The sequence below is a fragment of the Trichosurus vulpecula genome, chromosome 2, assembly GCF_011100635.1.
Source record: "Trichosurus vulpecula isolate mTriVul1 chromosome 2, mTriVul1.pri, whole genome shotgun sequence".
Lineage (NCBI taxonomy): Eukaryota > Metazoa > Chordata > Mammalia > Diprotodontia > Phalangeridae > Trichosurus > Trichosurus vulpecula.
The window spans coordinates 49,353,358-49,372,627 of NC_050574.1; the positions used below are offsets into that span (position 1 = coordinate 49,353,358).

Consider the following 19,270-nt stretch of genomic DNA (forward strand, 5'->3'; position numbering starts at 1 on the left):
ATTGGCCACCATGGTACAGAGAGGTGCTGGAGGGACACAAAGGCAGCCAATATTGACTGGCCCTAGATAACAACTGCCATTTCTATAGACCTTTGAAGTTTACAAGGCACTTTCCTCACAACAACCCTGTGAGGTAGGGCATGCTGTATTATTGTCCAATAGTTCACAGAAGAGGAAACTGAGGCTCGTAGAAGGGAAATGAGTTTGCCCAAGGCTACACAGTTGAGCAGTAGAACTGAACCTAGAACTGTGTCCTCACTCTCAGTCTAAGGTTCTCTTCAGTGGACCACATCTGGGTGTTGCCCTTGCTGCTCTGCTGAGGCTCAGGACAAAGGAGATGTGGTGGCGGAGGCATCCGGAGCAAGGGGCTAGTGGTCAGGGCCAGGGTCTCACATAAGATCAGCACATTCAGGAAAATAAGGCAAAATTTATTCAGTCTGTCAACAGGGGCTGTGAGTGTCAGCTGCATCTGACCCCTCCGTGTACCCATGTCCGTGGATAAAAAATTAGACTATTTCTGAGGCGAGATAAAGGAGCTAAACTGGTCTGGGGAGGGGGCATGGAGTGAAGCCCCTCACTACAAAGGAAGAGGAAGGAATTCAATGCCTTTGGGGGTGGCTTCTGTGGAGCTGAGATGCCCTACCCCCCAAATCTCAGCCAAGGATAAAGGGCATGGAATTGAGAAGGCGTCCTTCTCTGGGCTCAGGTGCTTGAGGAGCATGTTGGCAGTCCCAGGCCATGTACAGTGTTGCTACCAAGATGCATAAATAGATGAGGCGGGGAGGGGGGGGCTCATACCTCCACCCCAGGAATGTCCCCAGGATCCAGGGCTACCTCAGGACAGAGGCTGTCTTGGGGGTGGCCAGGATGGGCTGGTGGAGTGGCGGCCAGGGAGTTCGCTGCTGGGCCAGCTCCTGTTCAAGCCGCTTGAAGAACTTTTTGGATTCCTTCTTCGGGCACAGGCAGCGGAGCCACTTGGGGATCCACTGGTCAAAGATACACTGCAGGAAGAGAAGCAGGGGATCTCTGAGTCCCACCACCAAAGCCACCTTCCCCATCGACATTGGTCCTGCCTTCCCCCACCCTCTTCAATTCCCTCTACTCTCGTTCTCCTCCCTGAGTTTGGTCTCAGAAGGGCAGAGTTTGAGTTGCAGCTGTGCTACTTAGCGGTTATGAGACCCTAAGTAGGTCTCTGAGCCCACTCCGAACCTCAGTATCATCCTCTTGTAGGATGGTCTCTAAGGTCTCTTGCAGTTTTCTGAGCCTCTTAGAGAGGGTAGCGGCCACCCCAGATATTCTCCCCAACACCTCCCCGGACACACAACAAGCATGCTTTGCAGGTCCCCAGGCACCTCCAGCATGAAAGCCGCCACAAAATTGAGGGCAGCCAAGCCAAGCAGCAGCAGCTTGAACCGGGTATCCTTGATATCCTTCAGGGTCAGCCACTTCAGCAGGAAATCCGGCTGGCCCATGGTGAGCATGATCAGGATGGTGGCAAGGACAAACAAGGCCAAGAGGAAAAACACTGGGTGGGTGGGAAAGAAAGGAGAGAATATGATCCATTACCCACCTAACGGCATGTTATCATTGATATTAGACTGGAAGCTCCCTGAGGACAAGAACTGTCTTTGGCCTTTCTTTGTATCCACAGTGCTGGGCACACAGTAGGTGCTTAATGTTTGTTGACTGACCAGGGATGACAATGATGGGGAGGGGGAGGGGAGGAGCATGATGAGGATGGGGAAAGGCTCCTGCTCCTCCCTGCAGGGAGGGGATGGCCTAAGATCCCTCCCTTCTGCCAGCCTTCCCTGCCCAGGCCTCACCGTTTGTGTAGAGTGGGCGGCGGAAAGGGGGCCCTTTAGACATGGTCACGGCCATCGTGAGGTACTGGAAACCTGAGAGGCAGAAGATGACCGTGTTCTCGTAGTTGGGCAGGTTCTGGGCCCCTGACATTGTCTTATTTAAAGGAACAAACCTGTAGGGGTAGGGAGGAGGGGAGGAAAATAAAGAAGGGGAGATGCTCGAAGGTTAGGGACTCACCAGACTCTGTGTGAAGACCTCCAAGGAATGGCAAAGCCACCCACCTCCTGGAGTAGTCCCTTTGGGATTGTACTAACAGGGGCTTTTCTGCAGCCTTTGCCCATTGTTCCTAATTCTGCCCCCTGAGGCCAGACAGAAGAAGTCTGATCCCTCTTCCAGATTCCTGAGGATAGCTGTCAGGGCCCACCTCCATGCCCCCACCCTCCCAGTTTCCTCTGCTCCAGGCTGGATGCCACCTGTTCCTTTAACTGATCCTCCTGGGGCATTAAAAATAAGAAACAAAATTTGGATCCTGTGCCCTTCCTTTGTCACTCTAGTTACTTTCTTCTGGACACCCCCCAACTTGTCAATACCCTTCCATATTCAGGAGGTACCATATTCCCCCCTCAGGGAGCCATCTGTATTCCCCAAAGGGCTACCCACCCACCCATCCACACCTCCAGGAACCTAGAAATGGAGTCAAGGCCTCACCAGGGCTGGGAGACGGTGATTAAGTAGCCACTGAGCTGGATGGCTACAACCAGAGCAGTCTGTAGGAGGAGGCTGCCCAGGACGGCCACACAAAGCAGGGCCCCTGGGGGCCGGGAGACCCCCAGCTCTGGGGCAGGCCCCGTGAAACTCATGAGCATTGCCACTGAGGTTATGATGGCGAGGTCAACAAACAGAAACTGTAGGTCACTTAGATTGGTGTTGATCTGGGGGAGAGGAAAATAGGAGGTTAATGGCACCAATCAATCAAGGACAATTTATAAAACCCCTACTATGTGCCGGGCACGATGCCATACAAAAGAGACAGGAGTGTATCTTTACGTGCAAAAATGGAGCAGTCTCCATCTTCAATGGACATTCTACGTAGATGACTGTGTAGGCGAGAGAGGGAGCTCCCACCCCGGAAATGAGGATTCTAAGTAGAACGGAAGCTCTCTGACGCCAAGGGCTATTTTAGTTTTGCTTTTGTATCTTAAGCATGAGCACGGGGCTTTCTTCCATCATGGCTTAATATTCATCAAGGGCTTAATAAATGCTTGGTGACTGGCTAATAAACACTGAGCCCAGAAACCTAACCTTGGACAGTGTTGTTGGCCACTGTTCATACCCTCTCCTTGCCCCCCTCAGCTAGGAGACCCAATCACCAATAGGGTTACCTCTCTACATAAGAAGCTTCATCGGCTCTCAATTACCTTGAGAATAAAATACAATCTCCTTTTCTGGGGGGGACATTTAAAGACCCTCACAATCTGGCTCCAGGCTACCTTTCCAGACCAGTTTCATATTATTCCCCCTAAGGTAATCCGCATTCTAGTCAACCTGGCATACTTTTCGTTTTATATATCCCACATCTATCTCCCACCTCCATGCCTTTGTATCTCTCATGCTTGGAAATGCACTACCTCTTTACCTCTGCCTCCTAGAATCCCTAGCCTCATTTAAGGGTCACCTGAGGTCACCTCTTGCTTCAAGCCTTTCCTGATTCCCCTAATCATACCCCTGCTAAAATCACCATGTATCTACTTCATCTATATTTTGTATTTGTTTCACTCCACTAGAATATAAACTCCTTGAGGCCAGGACCCGTTTTTATTTTTGTCTTTGAACATCCAGTGTACCTAGAACAGTGCCTAGCACACAGCAGGGACTTAATAAATCTTTTTTTTTAATGCTTTTTTTTTTGAGGGGGGAAGGCAGGGCAATTGGGGTTAGGTGACTTGCCCAAGGTCACACAGCTAGTAAGTGTGTCAAGTGTCTGAGGCTGGATTTGAACTCGGGTCCTCCTGACTTCAGGGTTGGTGCTCCACTCACTGTGCCACCTAGCTGCCCCCTTAATAAATCTTTCTTGAACTGAATTAGATTGAATGGATGAAGAAGCTTCTGATAGGGGACGGGGTGGGGGCGGGGAGGAGAGGCACACACAAAGCCTGTCCGTGGGGAGCCTCCTATCTAAAGAGGGGAAGTAAGCCTACAAGCACAGTATAAAATAACCAAGCCCATATGGAAGTAGAAATTCAAGATTCTGGAATGTATAGAGCCATTAAAGCCGGAATTTTGGGGAAGCTTCTTGGAGAAGGTGTCTCAACGTAAGAGGAATCAAGGGGAAATAGCTAATGGGGACCTGAAGGTAGGGCCCTGCTCCCCTCAGCTTCATACTCACAGTATAGAGCAGTAGGACAGAGATGAACTGGATGAAGCTGTAGAGCGCCATGTATTGGAAAATGCAGAAGGCGGTGACCAGTGAGCAACGCCCTTCCCTGTGATGCAGGGGAAGAAGCACAAGCAGTGAAGGATATCAGGGCTCCGAAAGGAGGCTAAGGACCCCACCAGAGGCAAGTGAGGGGCAACTGAAAGCCTGCCCTGGCTCTCAGGAGAAAATGGCATTTCAGGGTCTGCCTACAGGGGCAGACCCTCTCCCTCTGTAGGGGCCTGGCCCGGCTGGTGCCAGACCTTTGTTATTACTACGAACAATAACAGCAACGCATCCCAATCCACTTATTCTAGTATAAAAAAGCATTGATTGCGTCCACCTTCACCACAGTCTGAAAGACCTCAACTACGAGAGAGAAATGGCAGGCTAGCGACTTGTTCTTGGACCATTTCTACAACAGTGATGAGTCTTATCATTAACATAGAATAATAATGATATAATTATATTATTATAGAATAACACACACACATGATGATGATGACGATGATGGTGATAATGATAAAAATCAACACTGGATTTGTGGAATGTAACTGGAAGTGGTGGACGTCTGGATGGAGTTTAGATCCAAGGACGGTATCAAAAGGCCCTCCATGGGCAACACCTGCCTGAACTAGGCTAACAGAATGCCGCCAAAGGAACACTGAGCAAACTGCCTTGGCAAGAAATCCCACAAATTCCCATAAATTGTCCTTAGAGGTTGGGGATGAGGTTTATGATGGCAATTCAGAGCCAGATCACTGCCACCAGAAATCACAGAAGGCCTATCCTTAAGGAGGCTGGACTTAGAATATCACATATAAAAGAATAAATAGAAGGATGGTGACTTGTCCTTGAACCATTTCTACCTGAACCCCATCAAGAAAAGGTGAGATAATAATAATATTATAAATAAATCAAGGATTTTCCAGGAACTCCCAGTGTGAGAACTCCCTCTCTGGATGCAAACTGCCACTGATCAAAAACTAGAGAATCTTAGAGAGTTGCTTCCAACTTATGAGATATTAAGTTACTTAATAAAGTCTTAATTTAGATTTAGTTAAATGAGGGTCCGTAGTCATATCACTACTACTGAGTGTCAGATGTGGCATCTGAACTCAGGTCTTCCCAGTTCTATCTACTCTGCCTTGCTAGACCCTTTTTTCTTCTCCTATGTGGCCCCTGACGAAAAATCCAGTTCTCTTGCTTACTTCTCTTTTCAACTTTTTTTTGGATAAGCCTGGGGTTAAACGATCACACTGTACTGGGTCTGAGGTAATCACAGAGTTATTGGGACCTCAGAGTAGTCCAAGTGCTAATGGCATCTCCCAAATTACTTCCTATTTAAATGTATATATCTTGTACATACATGTTGTCTTCCCCAATGGAGCGTAAGCTCCTTGAGGGCAGGGACCACGTTTTTTGTCTTTCTTTGTATCCCCAGTGCTTAGCACAGTGCCTGGCACATAGAAAGTGCTCAATGAAAGCTTGCTGACTGAATGACTGGTGACCCCCTCCCAAACTTTGGGTGAGGCAAGAGTTTTCTGAAAGTAAAAATAGCGAGAGAGAGAGAAAGAGAGAGAGAGACAGAGGGAGAGAGAGTCGTGCTCAGCACTGGTTTCTTGGCCCCTTGAGATGGAATTCCTTAGAGGTCAGGGGTTGGCAGCAGTGCTTACACCTGAAGCTCACCCATCCATGTCCCTCAAATAACCCCTTGCTTCCTGCCCCTCTTCTCCCTGCTACTTCCAAAGGTCTCTCTCTCACGGTGCCACTTACCTGATCACCTTGGGCACACACTCAATGTTGGTGATTTGGGAGGTGAAAGGTGATGCCACTGAAGCCTCAGCCTCTGACAGGGAGATGCCCACATCAGCTGCCTTCAGGGCCCCACAGTCATTGGCCCCATCTCCACACATGCCCACGCAGTAGCTGCCAAGGAGAGGGTGGGGATTGTCAATAAGTCTTGTACCACTCCAGGAGGTGTACCCACCTAGATGGAGGGAGTAGATCAATCCCAAGGGAGGGTTCAGGAGGGAGGTGAGGTTGGACAGGTGAGGAGCCACTAGACTTCCTTCAGAGGTCCAGCCCAAAGCTGGGAAGTGGGAGCTCATGGGGCCCCCGAGCATGGGAAATTCTCAAGTCAAGCTCTCCACACCCCCAACTCTCAAGATGGGGCTCACAGAAACAGAACTGTCAGGGCTGGGTGAAACCTAAGATAAGAATTTGACAACTGGGAGGCTCCTTAGAGGAGATCTGGCCATAGAACAGAAAGGAGGAGAATTAGAAGAGTCACATGAGGGTGAGATCAGACTTGTTTTGCTTGGCTCCAGAAGACAGTTCTAGGAGGGGTGGAGGGAGGTCATGGGGAGGTAGTCTGATGTAGGGAAGACCTTGTTAGAATGCAGTGAGCAGAACCCAAGAACAAGCTATTATATAAGAACATTCTAAAAACAGTTTGGAAGACTTGAGAACACTGATCAATGCAATGGGCAACCATAAATGGAAGACCCAATGAAGAAACCCAACTCCCCACCTCCTGATAGGGAGGTGACCGACTCCAGGGGGACAAACACTTTTGGACATGGCCCATGTGGGAACTAGTTTTGCTTGACTATGAAGAGTCACTACAGAGTTTTGCTTTTTCTTTTCTCATTGTGGGAGGGGAGTGGGAGAGGCTTATGAACTGGAAAGTTTAAAAATTAAAATTTTATTTAAAATTTTATTATTATTTTTTAAAAGAACATCATCTCAAAGATGAGTACTGCCTCAAAATAGAATGGGAAACTTCAGGAAGGTACTGAGATCCCTATTTAAATAGAGGTGGGAATGACCTCTTGTTGGGGATACTACAGGAAGAATTCCCATTCAGGAAGATATCAAACTAAATTCCTCTGGGGTCCCTTCTAACGCTGAATCTTTGTGACTCCTAGACCACCTAAGGCCATCTTCCTTGGGCAATATAACTTGAGGGGGAGGGGAGAGGAAAATTTCCTTATCTGTAAAATGAGTGGGTTGGACTAGATGGTCTCCAAGACCCAAGCTGGCTTTTTCCCCTGAACTAAGTGAATGATATTTGTATGCTGAATTAAAGTAAGCTTGTCAACCCCTTAACATTGCTTTCCTTACTGAAGCAGATCAAAAGAACCTGGGCTTTTGAAGCGTGCTGGTAGCCTGCTTGTTGTTGGGCTTGTGTTGGTCTTTCACCCCCAGAACAGCTGCTAGCCAGATTGTTGAAACACAAGGTCCCCAACAAATGCAATGATTTGCCCAAGGAAAAAATGTCACAGTGTCAAAACCAGGACTCTGCCCAAAGTCTCCCATTTCCCAGGCCAACATTCTTTCTGCCACAGTTTACAAAGCAGAAAGCTGAGAACCAGAGTGGTAAAGGGATCAATCTGCCTTAGGGTGATGGATTTCTGGAAGTAGAGTAAAAATTGTAACACAGGACATGGAGGGATGGATGAAGTGATGCAGGAAGGGAATGTTGTTAGGCCAAAAATGTTTGAGCTAAAGGGCTCTAAGGGGCTATCTAATCTAATCTGCTTATTTTACAGTGGGGGAAGCTGAGACCCAAGGAGAAGAAATAACCTCATGAAGTCACTGATCCTCTGATTTATCCCATTTCCCTTCACGTTACAGATGCCCTGAGATGGGAAGCAGCCTGCCCGAGGTTTGGGAGGAAGAAGGAGGTGTGGGGGTCCTAAAAGAATCCCTCTTATCATTTACTGGGTTCCAAGAGGTCACTTACTTTAGGTTTCGAAAGCCACACACCAGCTGAGTCTTCTGTTCTGGCGTCATCCGGGCAAAGATGGTACCCTGGAGCAGGATCTAGGGGATGGGTGAGAGTGGGTGTGGCAGCTTCCAGGGGAGGGGGGACACCTCCAGGGGGAGGGGAGGGAGGAAGAAGGAGGGGACAGCCTCATGCTAGAGGGCTCAGCGTTTAAAGCTGGAGGGGACCTTAGCTACCATCTGGAAACCAACCTTCTTTATTTTAAAGAGGAAACAGGTTCAGGGAGGTTAAGTTACTTGCCCAATGTCCCACAATGTGTGGAGTTGAAATATGAACCCAGGAACCTCTGACTCCGAGGGACCAGGCGGGTATTCAGAGAGGGAGGGGGATGAGAGGGAGGGGGTATAAGTGTGTCTGGGGAGGGGAGGGCAGTACCTTGGGCAAAAGTTCAGGGAAATGATCCAAAATCACAGCAAATGCCTTCCCGTTCAGTGCCAGGTGGCAGTGTTCCCTGCCCGATTCCATAGTGTAACCTTTGGGCTGAAATGGGCCCCCGTGAGACTCCATAGCTCTGATGTCCCCAGCTCCTGGTGTTACTCCAGGGCACCTCTGCCCCAGCCTCTGGGGAGCTATGGCCTCCTGGGTGCCCCATTCATCAGGGAATGGTTGAAGGGGGTGGCGTGGGGTCAAGGAGCCCTGGGAAGTCATAAAGCCCACCCCCCTGCTCCTGGGCATGCTTCTTTCCAGAACATCAGCTTAGGGAAGGAAGAAAGCTGGGACTGTCCTAAGACTTACCTCAGTTTGTTCCCTGCCTGGGGAGTGCTCGGAGGGGATGAATTGGATGGAAGCTGGTTTGCCATGGGCAGGGGCTGAGGCATGGACAAACACTACTGGTTCCTGGGGCCTCACCATGCCACAGGCCCGAGACACATTAACAGCAGTCAACATGTTGTCACCTGGGGGTGGGAGGAAGGCAGGGTTGGCCAGAGGCAGCTGAAGTCCCCAGGACCACTAGCTGCCCTCAGGCTGGCTCCGAGGAGGGAACCAATGAGAGATCGGTCCCTGCCCATGCTACAGATGAGCTAAACAAAATCCTTGGGGCCTGCTTCCCAGGCTCTAAATGGGGAGCCCTTCCCTCATGCCCCAAATCCCACGGGGGCTGCTGTTCTCCTGCTTCCTGCCCCACAGAACCCTCCCTGGGCCCCTGCCTTTGGACACCTGTGACCATGACAGTACGGATGTTGGCCCTGCGGAGGATGCAGATGGTAGGCGCCGTCTCTGGTTTCAGCACATTCTTCATCACCAGGAGGCCCAGCAGAGTCATCCCACTCTCCACTTCTGTCCTGGGGTGGAAAGAGGGGACAATCAGCCTGAGGGCAAAGTTCAGAGGGGCCCAGAGCCTCTCCATGACATAAGGAAGGAGCACAAGGGTCCCGAAGTCAGACATCCCTGCCTTAAATCCTGCTTCTGACACCTGCTAGCAGTGTGATCTCAGTCAGTAAGCATTTATTAATCACCTACTACATTCTAGGCACCGCCCTAAGCACTAAGAAAACAACGAAATACTACCTTCCTGGGTCTCAGTGTCTCCATCTGGAACTCCCTCCCGGGCTTGTTGGGTACAGATTCTTGAGGCCAAGCCCCAGAGTTTACAGATGGGGAAACTGAGGGCTTGGCTCAAGCATTACCTTCTTCCTGAGGCTTTTTCCAGCCCTTTCCCCTCCTGGAAGAGTCCCCTCTCCCCAAAATACCTGGCATTCACTTTATTCTGCACTCACTGTCTTCCCCAACAGAAGGTGAGGTCCTTGAGGGCACAGGCCCTTTCAATTCTGCGCTGAGCACAGTGCTTGGCACATAGTACAAGCTTAATAAATATTTGTTGGCTAAAATGACTTGCTAAAGGTAAACAGCTAGCAGAGTCAAGATTTGAACTCAGAGCTTCTACTTAACCACACTGCCTCTTAGTACCTATATTACTAAACATAATGGACAAACGCTGCAGATGGAGACTGAGCCAGACCACATGGACCCCAGATCCAGAACTGAGCTCATCCAGTCTGACCTTCTCATTAACAGATGAGAAAACTATCTACTTTGTGCCAAGTAAATATAATTTACAAATGTTATCTCATCTGATCCTCACAGTGACCCTGGGAGCTGCTATGAAGATCCCCATTTTACAGCTGAGGAAACTGAGGCAAACAGAAGTTAAGTGACTCGCCCAGGGTCGCAGAGTCAGTCTGAGGTAGGATCTGAACTCAGGTCTTCCTGACTCCCAGCCCAGAGCGCTAGCTACTGCACCACCTAGCCGCCATTAAGAGAGGTGGTGCAGGAACACATGACCAGAGGTTTCCAGTTGGAAAAGACCTCCAAAGTCATCTAGCAAAGCTTCCTTCTTTGACAGACGAGGACACTGAGGCCCAGAGAGTGAAGCAGCTTGCCAAGGGTTGTCCAGGCAGTCGGTGACAGAGCCAGATGTGAACACAAACCTTCACTCTGACTGCCTCATGAATGAACGAATGAATGACAAAGCATCGATTCGAGCGTATCTATAGAGCCGGGATGGCCGCTGCCGACACGGGCCGAGTCTGGGGAATCGGGCGGCAGCTTTCTTTGCTACTGGCCCCCGAGGCTCCTCTTTGGAAAGTCTCTGCTCTCCTGAGGGGTTATCTGGCTGAGCATCATGACGTGCCATGATCTCCGAGCAACGGAGCCCGCGGGTGAGCTCTGGGCAAAGGAAAAGGGCACGGCAGGCATGGGCCGGCGCAGGCAGGTCCTGCTATCTTTGTGCTATCGTGAAGCACGGCCACGTGTGAATGGACAGAAAAGGAGGCAAGCCGATGATTTAATAAGAACAGGGGAGGACAGACAAATAGCCCAAGAACGGCATTCTCAGGCCACAAAATGCCAGATTCCAGGACTCGGGGCTGGGAAAGACCCTGGAGAGTTTCCTCTCTTGGCCTCAGTTTCTCCCCTTTATAAAATGAGGAGATGGGATTAGATGGATAGTCAGATCACTACCTGGGCCCCAAAGGGATCTCAGAGGTCATCAAGTTCAACCGCCATCATCTGACAGATCAGTAACATGAGTCCTAGACAAAAGCACCAGGGAAAGGCCTGTGGGGCAGGGGGTAGATTTAGACAGGGATCACAGGCAAATCTGAAGAAGGGGCTGAAATCTGCAATGAATGAAAGCTTGCCCATCCTTGGGAGATCACAGATCAATGGAAGGCTTCAAGAAAGGAGGCGTAGGGAATGTTTCTTGGGGTCTCCCACCTAGCCAGCTGCTGAGCCTTCTCCAAAGTGGGAGGAATGAACAGGGACTTGAAGGCCAGGGCCAGAACCCGGAATCCATCTGACGTATAGTGCTGGAGTACTTGGGAGAAATCTGGAGGCACTGTAGAAAGAGGGGTGACTGGCATTATTAGGGGCACAGGCTACATAGCCTGGCAAGGTGGACAGGGATTATATACTCTTTCGAGGGGGCATGGTGGATTAAGAAGGATTAAGAGTGATTAAAACTATGATTTGAGGCCCTTAGGTTGGGGGCGAGGATTTGGGGAACAGCAGTGGCCTTTGACCCTGGACCCTAGGGATACTTGGGCAAACCTCAAGGCCTGGTTTTCTACCATTCACTATAGGATGGGCCTGAGAATCCACCGAGAGGGAATATATTCTCTTCCTTGGCCCTGTGCTCTGGATCACAAATCCTGTGGAGCCTGGAAGGGCTCAGGAGGAGGCAGCAGAGGTGGGGGCAGTGGTGGTAATGGTCCATTTCACCTGTGTCTGGAGCACAGAGACTAGCCACCATCTCAGGGGCCCCCTTCATGTAAGCTTCGGGAGGGGCTCTCCTGTGCCGCACGACCACCACGCTCATCCGCTGCAAGCCTGATGAGAAGGGGAATCGGCAGAGGATGCCGATGGGCCCCAGGGGCTCCTGCACGGGACAAGAGAAGGAAAATAAGCATGGCCCTGGATCCCTCCCCACCCCTCCCCCCTCCAGCCAGCCTCCAGCCAACCTGCCCAGCTTACTGTCCCTTGAAGCTGCTCCTCTGGGGGTGGGGGCTTCATCACAGCCATGACCTTGGTCCCAAACACTAAGGTCTCTGATCCCTCTTCTTCGAGGAACTGGGAAGCAGGCAAAAGGGATTAAGGAAGGCTTGGGGTTGGACGTGGAGATTCCCCCACTGGCTGTGACAGACGATGGAATGGAGGACGTTTAATGATGGAGATGATGATAAGAAACGAACGAATAATAACAGCTCCCTTTTCTGCAGTGTTTAAAGTGCACCAGGCCTTCATTAGAACAATCCTTTTGGAGGGGATGGTCACAAATCCCTGTGCAGCTAAGCTTGAATAATTTTGGGGGGGGTTTACAAGAGAGTCCCCTGGAGGTGACCTATCAAAGCTGGTTGCTTAAAAGTTGTTTCTGGTTTTAAAAAAAATGTAATTTTTGTGGTTAATTTTGGGCTCGTGAATTTTTATTTCTTCTTTAGATCCTTCAGAGAATTGAAAATGCCTACAAGTTCAAGTTGGAAAAGCATCTTAAAAAATAAGGTTTCTGCTTTCATATTCCATTGACAGCATGCTTCTATCTTGTTTATGTCCCCAGAGTTATCTAAGCTTAAAGGTACAGAAGAACTTTAGCTCAGCCTCTGTCAGTAACCCCATTTTATGGATGAGCCTCAAGAGGTTAATGACTTTCCTGTGACCACACAGCTAGGAAGCAGCAGAGAGAGCCAGGATTCAAATTCAAGCATCCTGACCCCAAATCAAATGCTTTTCCAAATTAAAAATAAAATCAACCTCTTGCTTCCTAGACAGAAGAGGGGCCTGTCTCCCCTTCAACCCTTCAATCCCTTCTTATTGGTCTGGCTGGAGATGGGCCTACACAGAGACAGAGAACACAGGGTGGACAGATCGATCTTACCCAGCCAGTAGATTCCACCATTTTGAGATCGATGGGGTCACCAATGGGCTGGTCATTTAGCAAGGAGATGGAATGGCAGGAGGCCAGGGCAGTGAGCAGGGGACCTCCGTGGAGCTGCCTCAGGTCTGGGAGCAGGGACAGGAAATCGTGACCTTTCAGGGGGAGAACACCCCAAACATCCAGGCCTTCCTCTGTCAATGTGCCTGTCTGGAGAGGGGTGGGGGATTGGGAAGATCAGAATTTCATGCTCATGATTAAATGAGATGGAAAGTGAGAGAATTATGGCCTCCATTTTGCAGATGAGAAAACTGAGGAGAACTGACTTGCCCAGTAAGGAGCAGCTGTTAAGTGTACCCCACTACCCAGGTAAGAAATGAGCCTTCCTTCCTCAGAGTTCACGCTGAACATGTGGACCAGAGACTGTCAGAGGTAGGCCGGGAAGGGAGAATCTTAGAACACAGAGGGTCAGAGCACGGAGGGAACTTAGAACATAGAAATGTCAGAGCTGGGAGCTGGGAGGGGCTTTAGAATCTAGAATGTCAGAATTAGGTGGGAACATAGGACGGAGAATTTCAGGACTAGAATAAGCCTTAAAATGAAAAATGTAAGAGTTGTAAGAGACCTTAGAGCAGGAAATATCAAAGCTGAGAAGGGCCTTAGAATCTAGAATGTGAGGACTGGAAGGGATCTTAGAACCTAGGATGTCAGAACTGGGAGAGCCCTCAGAGATAGAGCTTCACTTTTAAATGTCTTTGTTATAGTCCCATCATAGACTGTGATAAGCAACGAGGGCAGAGACAGCATCTTATCTAAATCTGCAATAGTAACAATTATAATACGGATAACTCCAACATCTGCCACTTCTCTGAAGCTTTTAAGATGCCTAAGTTCATTCCTTTCACCATCACCCTCCGATCTTTCACAAGCAGCCTCAGAGTTAAATACTACAGGTCCCCCTCCCCCCCTACACACAGCAGGTGCCTAATGAATGTTGACTAGATTAGCCATACTTCATCTGCTCCCACCCCGCCCCACCCCCCTTCCCAGACCTGGACTCCAGCCTCCTACCTTGTCAAAGCAGACCAGCCGCAGCTTGGCCCCCAGGTTGATGCGAGGCGGGCTAATACAGAAGATTTTGTGTTCCTTGAGGCGATTCTGGGCATAGATGACGCCAACTGTCATGGCGGCTGGGAGTGCTGGTGGTACCACCACTGTCACCAGGTCTAGGGACCGCTTTACAATTTCCTCTATTGCTACCTGGAGGACAGGTAGGTGGCTCAAGTGTGAGCGCCTGGCAGGGGCTGATCCCACCCCCAGCCTCCCCTTTGCTCTTGCCTTTCCTTCCTTCTGGATTCAGATCTCAAAGTACAGGTATGTTCATAACACAAGATCTAGAGACGACCTTCGACATCAACTAATCTAATCCTCTAGCTTTAAAGATGAGGAAACTGAGGCCCAGAGAGGAGATATTACTTCCCAAGGTCACATGGCCAGTAAGCAGTAGACCCAGGTTATAGGACTCCAGATTCCATATTCTTTCTGTCCCTGGGGTTCTGCATCTAACAGGGCAGGTAAGAAGATAGAGGAGGGACCTATTCTCAATCCCTGTCCCCATGTTCATAGGGGCCCCAAAGTACTCTCCCCTTGGGAAAATGGCTGGGGCTTCATAGGGCCCCTAGAACAAGGGAGAAAGGGTGGGCTGTGGGGTGGTAGCAGGGTCCAGGAAAGGGACACAAAAAAAGCATGAGACAGCTGTCACGAACCCGGTTTGGACTACCTCATAAAAAGAGGCATCTCTGGAGGAACAAGAACACTGAGAAAGACACGGTTCATTTCATTGGTTATAATTCTTTTTTACAACTTGATTATTGGGAAAATGTGAAGGTATATATAGAACCTGTGTCAGATTGCATGCTGTCTTGGGGGGGCTGAGGGGGAAGGAGAGGGAGGGGGAGAAAATTTGGAACTCAAAAACCTGTGGAACTGAGCATTGTAAACTAAAATTAATTAATTAACTGAGAAAAAAAGAATATTGAAGAGGAGAAAGGCATGGCTGGGGGTAGTGGTGATGGGAGGGGCAAAAGATGGTGGCCCTGGACTGATTTGGACCTTCTGAGGCAACTGGAACCCAGACTGGGAAAGGAGCCCAAGTATATCCCAGCCTTGTCCCCCTCCCCCAAAATATCTCACCTCGTTTCGGATTAAGATCACGATGCTGTAGATGGTGCCTATGGCAGCTAGGGGAGGGGAGAAGAGGAGAGACCAAAGAGAGGCAATGAGATTGAGCTGGGGGCGGGTAGGGAGGAAGCAAATAGAGGGGGAGCTCAGAGGCCAGGCCACTTACCCAGGATAAAGAGAAAGAATACAAACTTCAGGGCATCCCTGTAGAATCTGAAGTTGATGGGTTTGGGATGGAGGATGGAGCTAACCAGGTCTCCTTTCGCTGTACAAAATCCTGGACAGGGGTGAGAGTCAGGGACTTTGACTCTGGTCCTGCCCAAATACCACTGTGCCCTCCCCACTCCGACCTTGACCAAAGAGGAGAGTTGGGTACCAGCCACAGCATGGGGAGGAAAGAGGCAGCTTCCCCTAAGCTCTTTTGCTATTGGTGGGCTGCCCACGCAAGTGTCCCCCATTGTGGATGGAGGGTTCCCTTCCCCCTCATACCTGTCCGGGTCACCACCGCCAAGACATCAGCTCCCATGTAGGCCCTGGCTTGCAACACTAGTGTCCCACAGAAGAGTGTGTGTCGGCGGTGTTCTTCAGGGGAGTAGGGAGTGGGACCACTAGGGAGTGGGGTCTTCATCACTGGGGTGCTCTCCCCTGTGGGAGATGATGACTGTGTGTGTGTGGAGGGGAAAGAGAGGGAAGGGGGAGGAGAGACAGACACAAAGAGAGAGACAAAGAGAGAGGACAAAGAAAGATACAGAGAAGAGAATGAGAGTGAGAGAGACAGAGAGAAAGAGAGAAGAAGAGAGAAGGAAAGAGACAGAGAGACAAAGAGTAAGAGAGACACAGAGAGAGAGACAGAAAGAGGGAGAAGGGAGAGAGAAGAATACAGAGAGACAAAGAAAGAAGACAGAGAAAAAGAAAACTCAGCCCACACCCTATCCCTCCCTCCAGTGTATCCCTTTGGTTTCCCCCAAGGTACACCGGGCATAGAAGATGGGCAATAGATTTGAAATCAGAAGATCTGGGCCCGAGCCCAGCTCTGCCACTAAGTTACTTGCCTTTCTTGTCTGTCTCCTCATTCATAAAATGAGGGTCTTGGACTAGGGATCTCTAAGGGCTTTCCCAGCTCTGACATTCTGTGTTCTAAGGGCCCTCCCAGCTCTGACATACTCTTAATTTGTCTCCTGACACTCTTCTGTTCCTCCAGGAATTGGCAGGGAAAAGGCAGGGTGCTTAGGGGACAGTGTGTTTCCCCGCTCTGTGGGCTGGGGGTAGGTCAGGGCCCTCCTCACCTGTCAGCATGCTCTCATTGACCATGCACTCTCCTGACAGGAGGGCAGCATCACAGGGCACCAGCCCACCATCGGCAGGGAGTACCAGGCAGTCTCCGGGCACCAGCTCCGTGGAATTGACCAGCACGTTTTCTACAGGGGTGGGTACTTTAGTTCTGCTTCCCCTCCCACCCACTCCCTTTTGTCCCACCACACCACGTTTTCAGAGCACTATGAGAGAAGGCAGGAGCAACAATGCGGAGATACAAAGCTCCCTGAATCCTCTTTCCCTGATGCTTCCTTCACTGGCTCCCTCCCATCCCAGTAGAGTGTAAACACCATGAAGGCAAGGTTTTGCTTTGTCTTTGCATCTCCAGTCCCTAGAACAGTGCTTAGCCTGTAGCAGGCATGTCCTAAAAGCTTATTGAGCTGATCTGAATCCTGGGGACCAGGGTTTTCTGGCGGCCCTCTCACCTCCGCCAGCTCGGCGCACCATCACGCTCACAGTCATCTTCACCATGTTTTGCAGAGTCTTGCTTTGCTGAACACGAAAAGGGAGAGAATCGGCATCAGGAGCTCTCCAACGCCCACCTTCCTCCCCCTACTGCCTGCTTCTCCAAGCACAACCTGGCACCCACCTTCCTGGTCTCGTGGAGTGCCAGGATGATGGAGATAATGGTGATGAGGAAGATGCAACCGGCATAGTAGTAGTAGGCGTCCCAAAGCCACAGAATGATGCTAAAAGCCTGGAATATGTAGAATGGATTCAGCACCTGGTTGGGAAGAGAGGCAGAACAGAGTGGTGGCTTAGGTACCACAGAACAGCCAAGTGCGAGCTCTATCTTCAGCCATCAGGGGGCAGCAATGGGACTCCAGAACTCAACCCCAGCAGGTCAGGAAAACCAGCTTCCTGCCCTTCAAATACTCATTCCAAAAGCATTTATTAAACCCTGTGCTAGGAGTCAGGAGAAATACGAAAGATTAAACAGGTGATGGCCTCTACTCTCAGGGAGTTCACAGTCGAGCAGAGGGATGAGACGGAGACAAAAGAGAAACGGATTTCGCAATATCATGAGATCAGAGAAAGGCACAAAACCAAGACCATGGCGAGGTCTAAGCCGGAAGTTTGTTACCAACCAGCGCAATCAAGGAAGACTTCCTGAAGGAAGTAGCATTTGGGCCTTCAAGAATGAGCAGGAATTAAGAGGGATAAATGCGGCATGAGCAACAAAGGGCCTCCTGGATTGGGAGCAATCCAATGTCCTTACTTTAGAAGAGGAAAGTGATCACCAGAAAGGGAAAGCATCTCCCAAGGTCAAAGTCTGGAACTGATACGTGACTTCCTAGGCCGTTATGGGTCACTGCTTTCCCTCCCTTGTCTATCGTAGGCTGGGTGGAACTCATTACCAACCTCATGTTACAAGGTGGTGGCCCAAGGCCCAGGGAGGACAAACACCGGTCCTAACATTACTCAGCTAGTCAAGGCCAGAGCTGGGATGAGCTCTGCTCCTAATCCGTGTCCTTCCTACCAGGCCACTGTGTCTCCCTGGGTAGGGCTGGCTCCTACCTCATCCACCAGAAGTCGAGAGTACGATTTGACCGGCACATCGATCAGATTAAGGCCGTATACTGCCTTTCTGTAGGAAAGAAGGGGAAAGTCAAAGACAATGTGACCATCCCCACCCTGCCCTGCCCCCTTGATAATGACCATGAAGTGTTCCTGGATTCTAGATCCAGACCTAAAAGGGCCCTCGGAGACCATCTAATCCAACCCTCTCACTTTACAGATGAAGAAACTGAGGCCCATAGAGGGAAAGCAGCTTCTCCAATGTCACAGAACTAGTAAGCTGTAAAGGTAGGATTTGAATCCAGGTTCTCAGATTCCAAATCTGGTGTCTTTTCCATCTTATATCATGCTACCATCTCAGTGGCACAAAATCCCTGTTTACTAAGATAGAAAGCAAAGCTCAGTGCAGATGGGAGTGGGGAAGCCTACCTTATGTCTTGGTCCTGGGGGCTGAGTCCAGTGCTGGAATGATGAAGGTCTTCACAGGTCCTGGTCTCGTCTAGCACACTGAAGGGAGAGGTATGAGGAAGAGAGAGTCAAGGCCCAGACTCTAGAGGCCACCGATAATACCCATCCCCAGTTTGCAGGTACATCACTAAAAACAGCAGCTCTTGTTTCTGGGACAATTCAAGGTTCACAAAGTACTTTCCTCACGTCTGAGGTAAGTGGGGGCCCAAGTTTAAGACGCCCATTTTTCAGATGAGAAAACTGAGACCCAGAGGCATTAAGAGACCTGGCTGAGGTCACATAACTAGGAAACCAAGATTAAAACTCAGGTCTTCTTGCTCCAACGTTCTTTCTCACTACAATCCAGGCCCCTCTGCACTGGCTGTTCTATCCCATGGTTTGCTCCTTAACCCTTGATCAGCTCGGGCCCACAATCCTAGACTTACCTGACACAGCGGAAGGCCTGCTGGGCCTCAATCCATATGTATCTCACCCCTTCAAACACATAGTACCGAAGGATGTTCTGCTGGAGGAGAGATGGATAGAAGCTGCACCAGAGACCCTAGAACAGGGGTGGGGAACCTGCCCTAAAAGAACAGGGTGGGGAGGGGGCTGGAGGGACTGGGTTCTGGGCAAAGGAGGGAGGTAAACCAGGGAGCAGGAGGCAAGGGGGGAGGGGGAGGAGATGGGGCAGGGGACTTGGATAGGAGAGAGGCCAGGCGTTACCTCCTCTTTCCTGTACAGCTGGATGGTGTCTCTCCAGGCTTTCTCCTGCGAGACTCCCACTGCCATGTGGCTCCTTCCATCTTCTTCCAGCCTCCAGTCCCATTGGCCTTCCTGGAGCTGGTTCAGGCTGTGGAGGGTGAAAGTTCCTGGCACCTCCTTACCCTTGGGAGGGGCCTGGGGTGGGGAACTGCTGGGAAGGCTGAGGCAGAAG

At 50.2% G+C, this 19,270-nt stretch overlaps 1 protein-coding gene across 3 annotated transcripts in view; it reads right to left on the reverse strand.

Moving 5' to 3' along the window:
• Window positions 1-413: 413 nt before the first annotated feature.
• ATP13A2 (ATPase cation transporting 13A2) overlaps window positions 414-19,270 on the reverse strand; it is a 38,785-nt gene continuing 19,928 nt past the window's right edge. Inside the window, exons 5-29 of one of the 3 annotated variants that reach the window (XM_036745218.1) lie at window positions 19,060-19,186; window positions 18,780-18,856; window positions 18,316-18,393; window positions 17,887-17,956; window positions 16,958-17,092; window positions 16,794-16,860; window positions 16,341-16,472; window positions 15,544-15,699; window positions 15,221-15,331; window positions 15,067-15,113; window positions 13,945-14,133; window positions 12,877-13,083; window positions 11,979-12,074; window positions 11,727-11,883; window positions 11,223-11,343; window positions 9,165-9,289; window positions 8,742-8,902; window positions 8,382-8,486; window positions 7,965-8,044; window positions 5,993-6,145; window positions 4,190-4,286; window positions 2,512-2,735; window positions 1,824-1,975; window positions 1,353-1,525; window positions 414-1,001 (exon numbers count right to left, since the gene is read on the reverse strand). In XM_036745218.1, coding sequence (XP_036601113.1) covers window positions 831-1,001; window positions 1,353-1,525; window positions 1,824-1,975; window positions 2,512-2,735; window positions 4,190-4,286; window positions 5,993-6,145; window positions 7,965-8,044; window positions 8,382-8,486; window positions 8,742-8,902; window positions 9,165-9,289; window positions 11,223-11,343; window positions 11,727-11,883; window positions 11,979-12,074; window positions 12,877-13,083; window positions 13,945-14,133; window positions 15,067-15,113; window positions 15,221-15,331; window positions 15,544-15,699; window positions 16,341-16,472; window positions 16,794-16,860; window positions 16,958-17,092; window positions 17,887-17,956; window positions 18,316-18,393; window positions 18,780-18,856; window positions 19,060-19,186 — 3,211 coding nt within the window. In that variant the 3' untranslated portion in view covers window positions 414-830. Of the gene's footprint in view, window positions 1,002-1,352; window positions 1,526-1,823; window positions 1,976-2,511; window positions 2,736-4,189; window positions 4,287-5,992; window positions 6,146-7,964; window positions 8,045-8,381; window positions 8,487-8,741; window positions 8,903-9,164; window positions 9,290-11,222; window positions 11,344-11,726; window positions 11,884-11,978; window positions 12,075-12,876; window positions 13,084-13,944; window positions 14,134-15,066; window positions 15,114-15,220; window positions 15,332-15,543; window positions 15,700-16,340; window positions 16,473-16,793; window positions 16,861-16,957; window positions 17,093-17,886; window positions 17,957-18,315; window positions 18,394-18,779; window positions 18,860-19,059; window positions 19,187-19,270 lie in introns of all 3 variants that reach the window. The other 2 variants (XM_036745217.1, XM_036745219.1) reach the window with 2 other exon arrangements.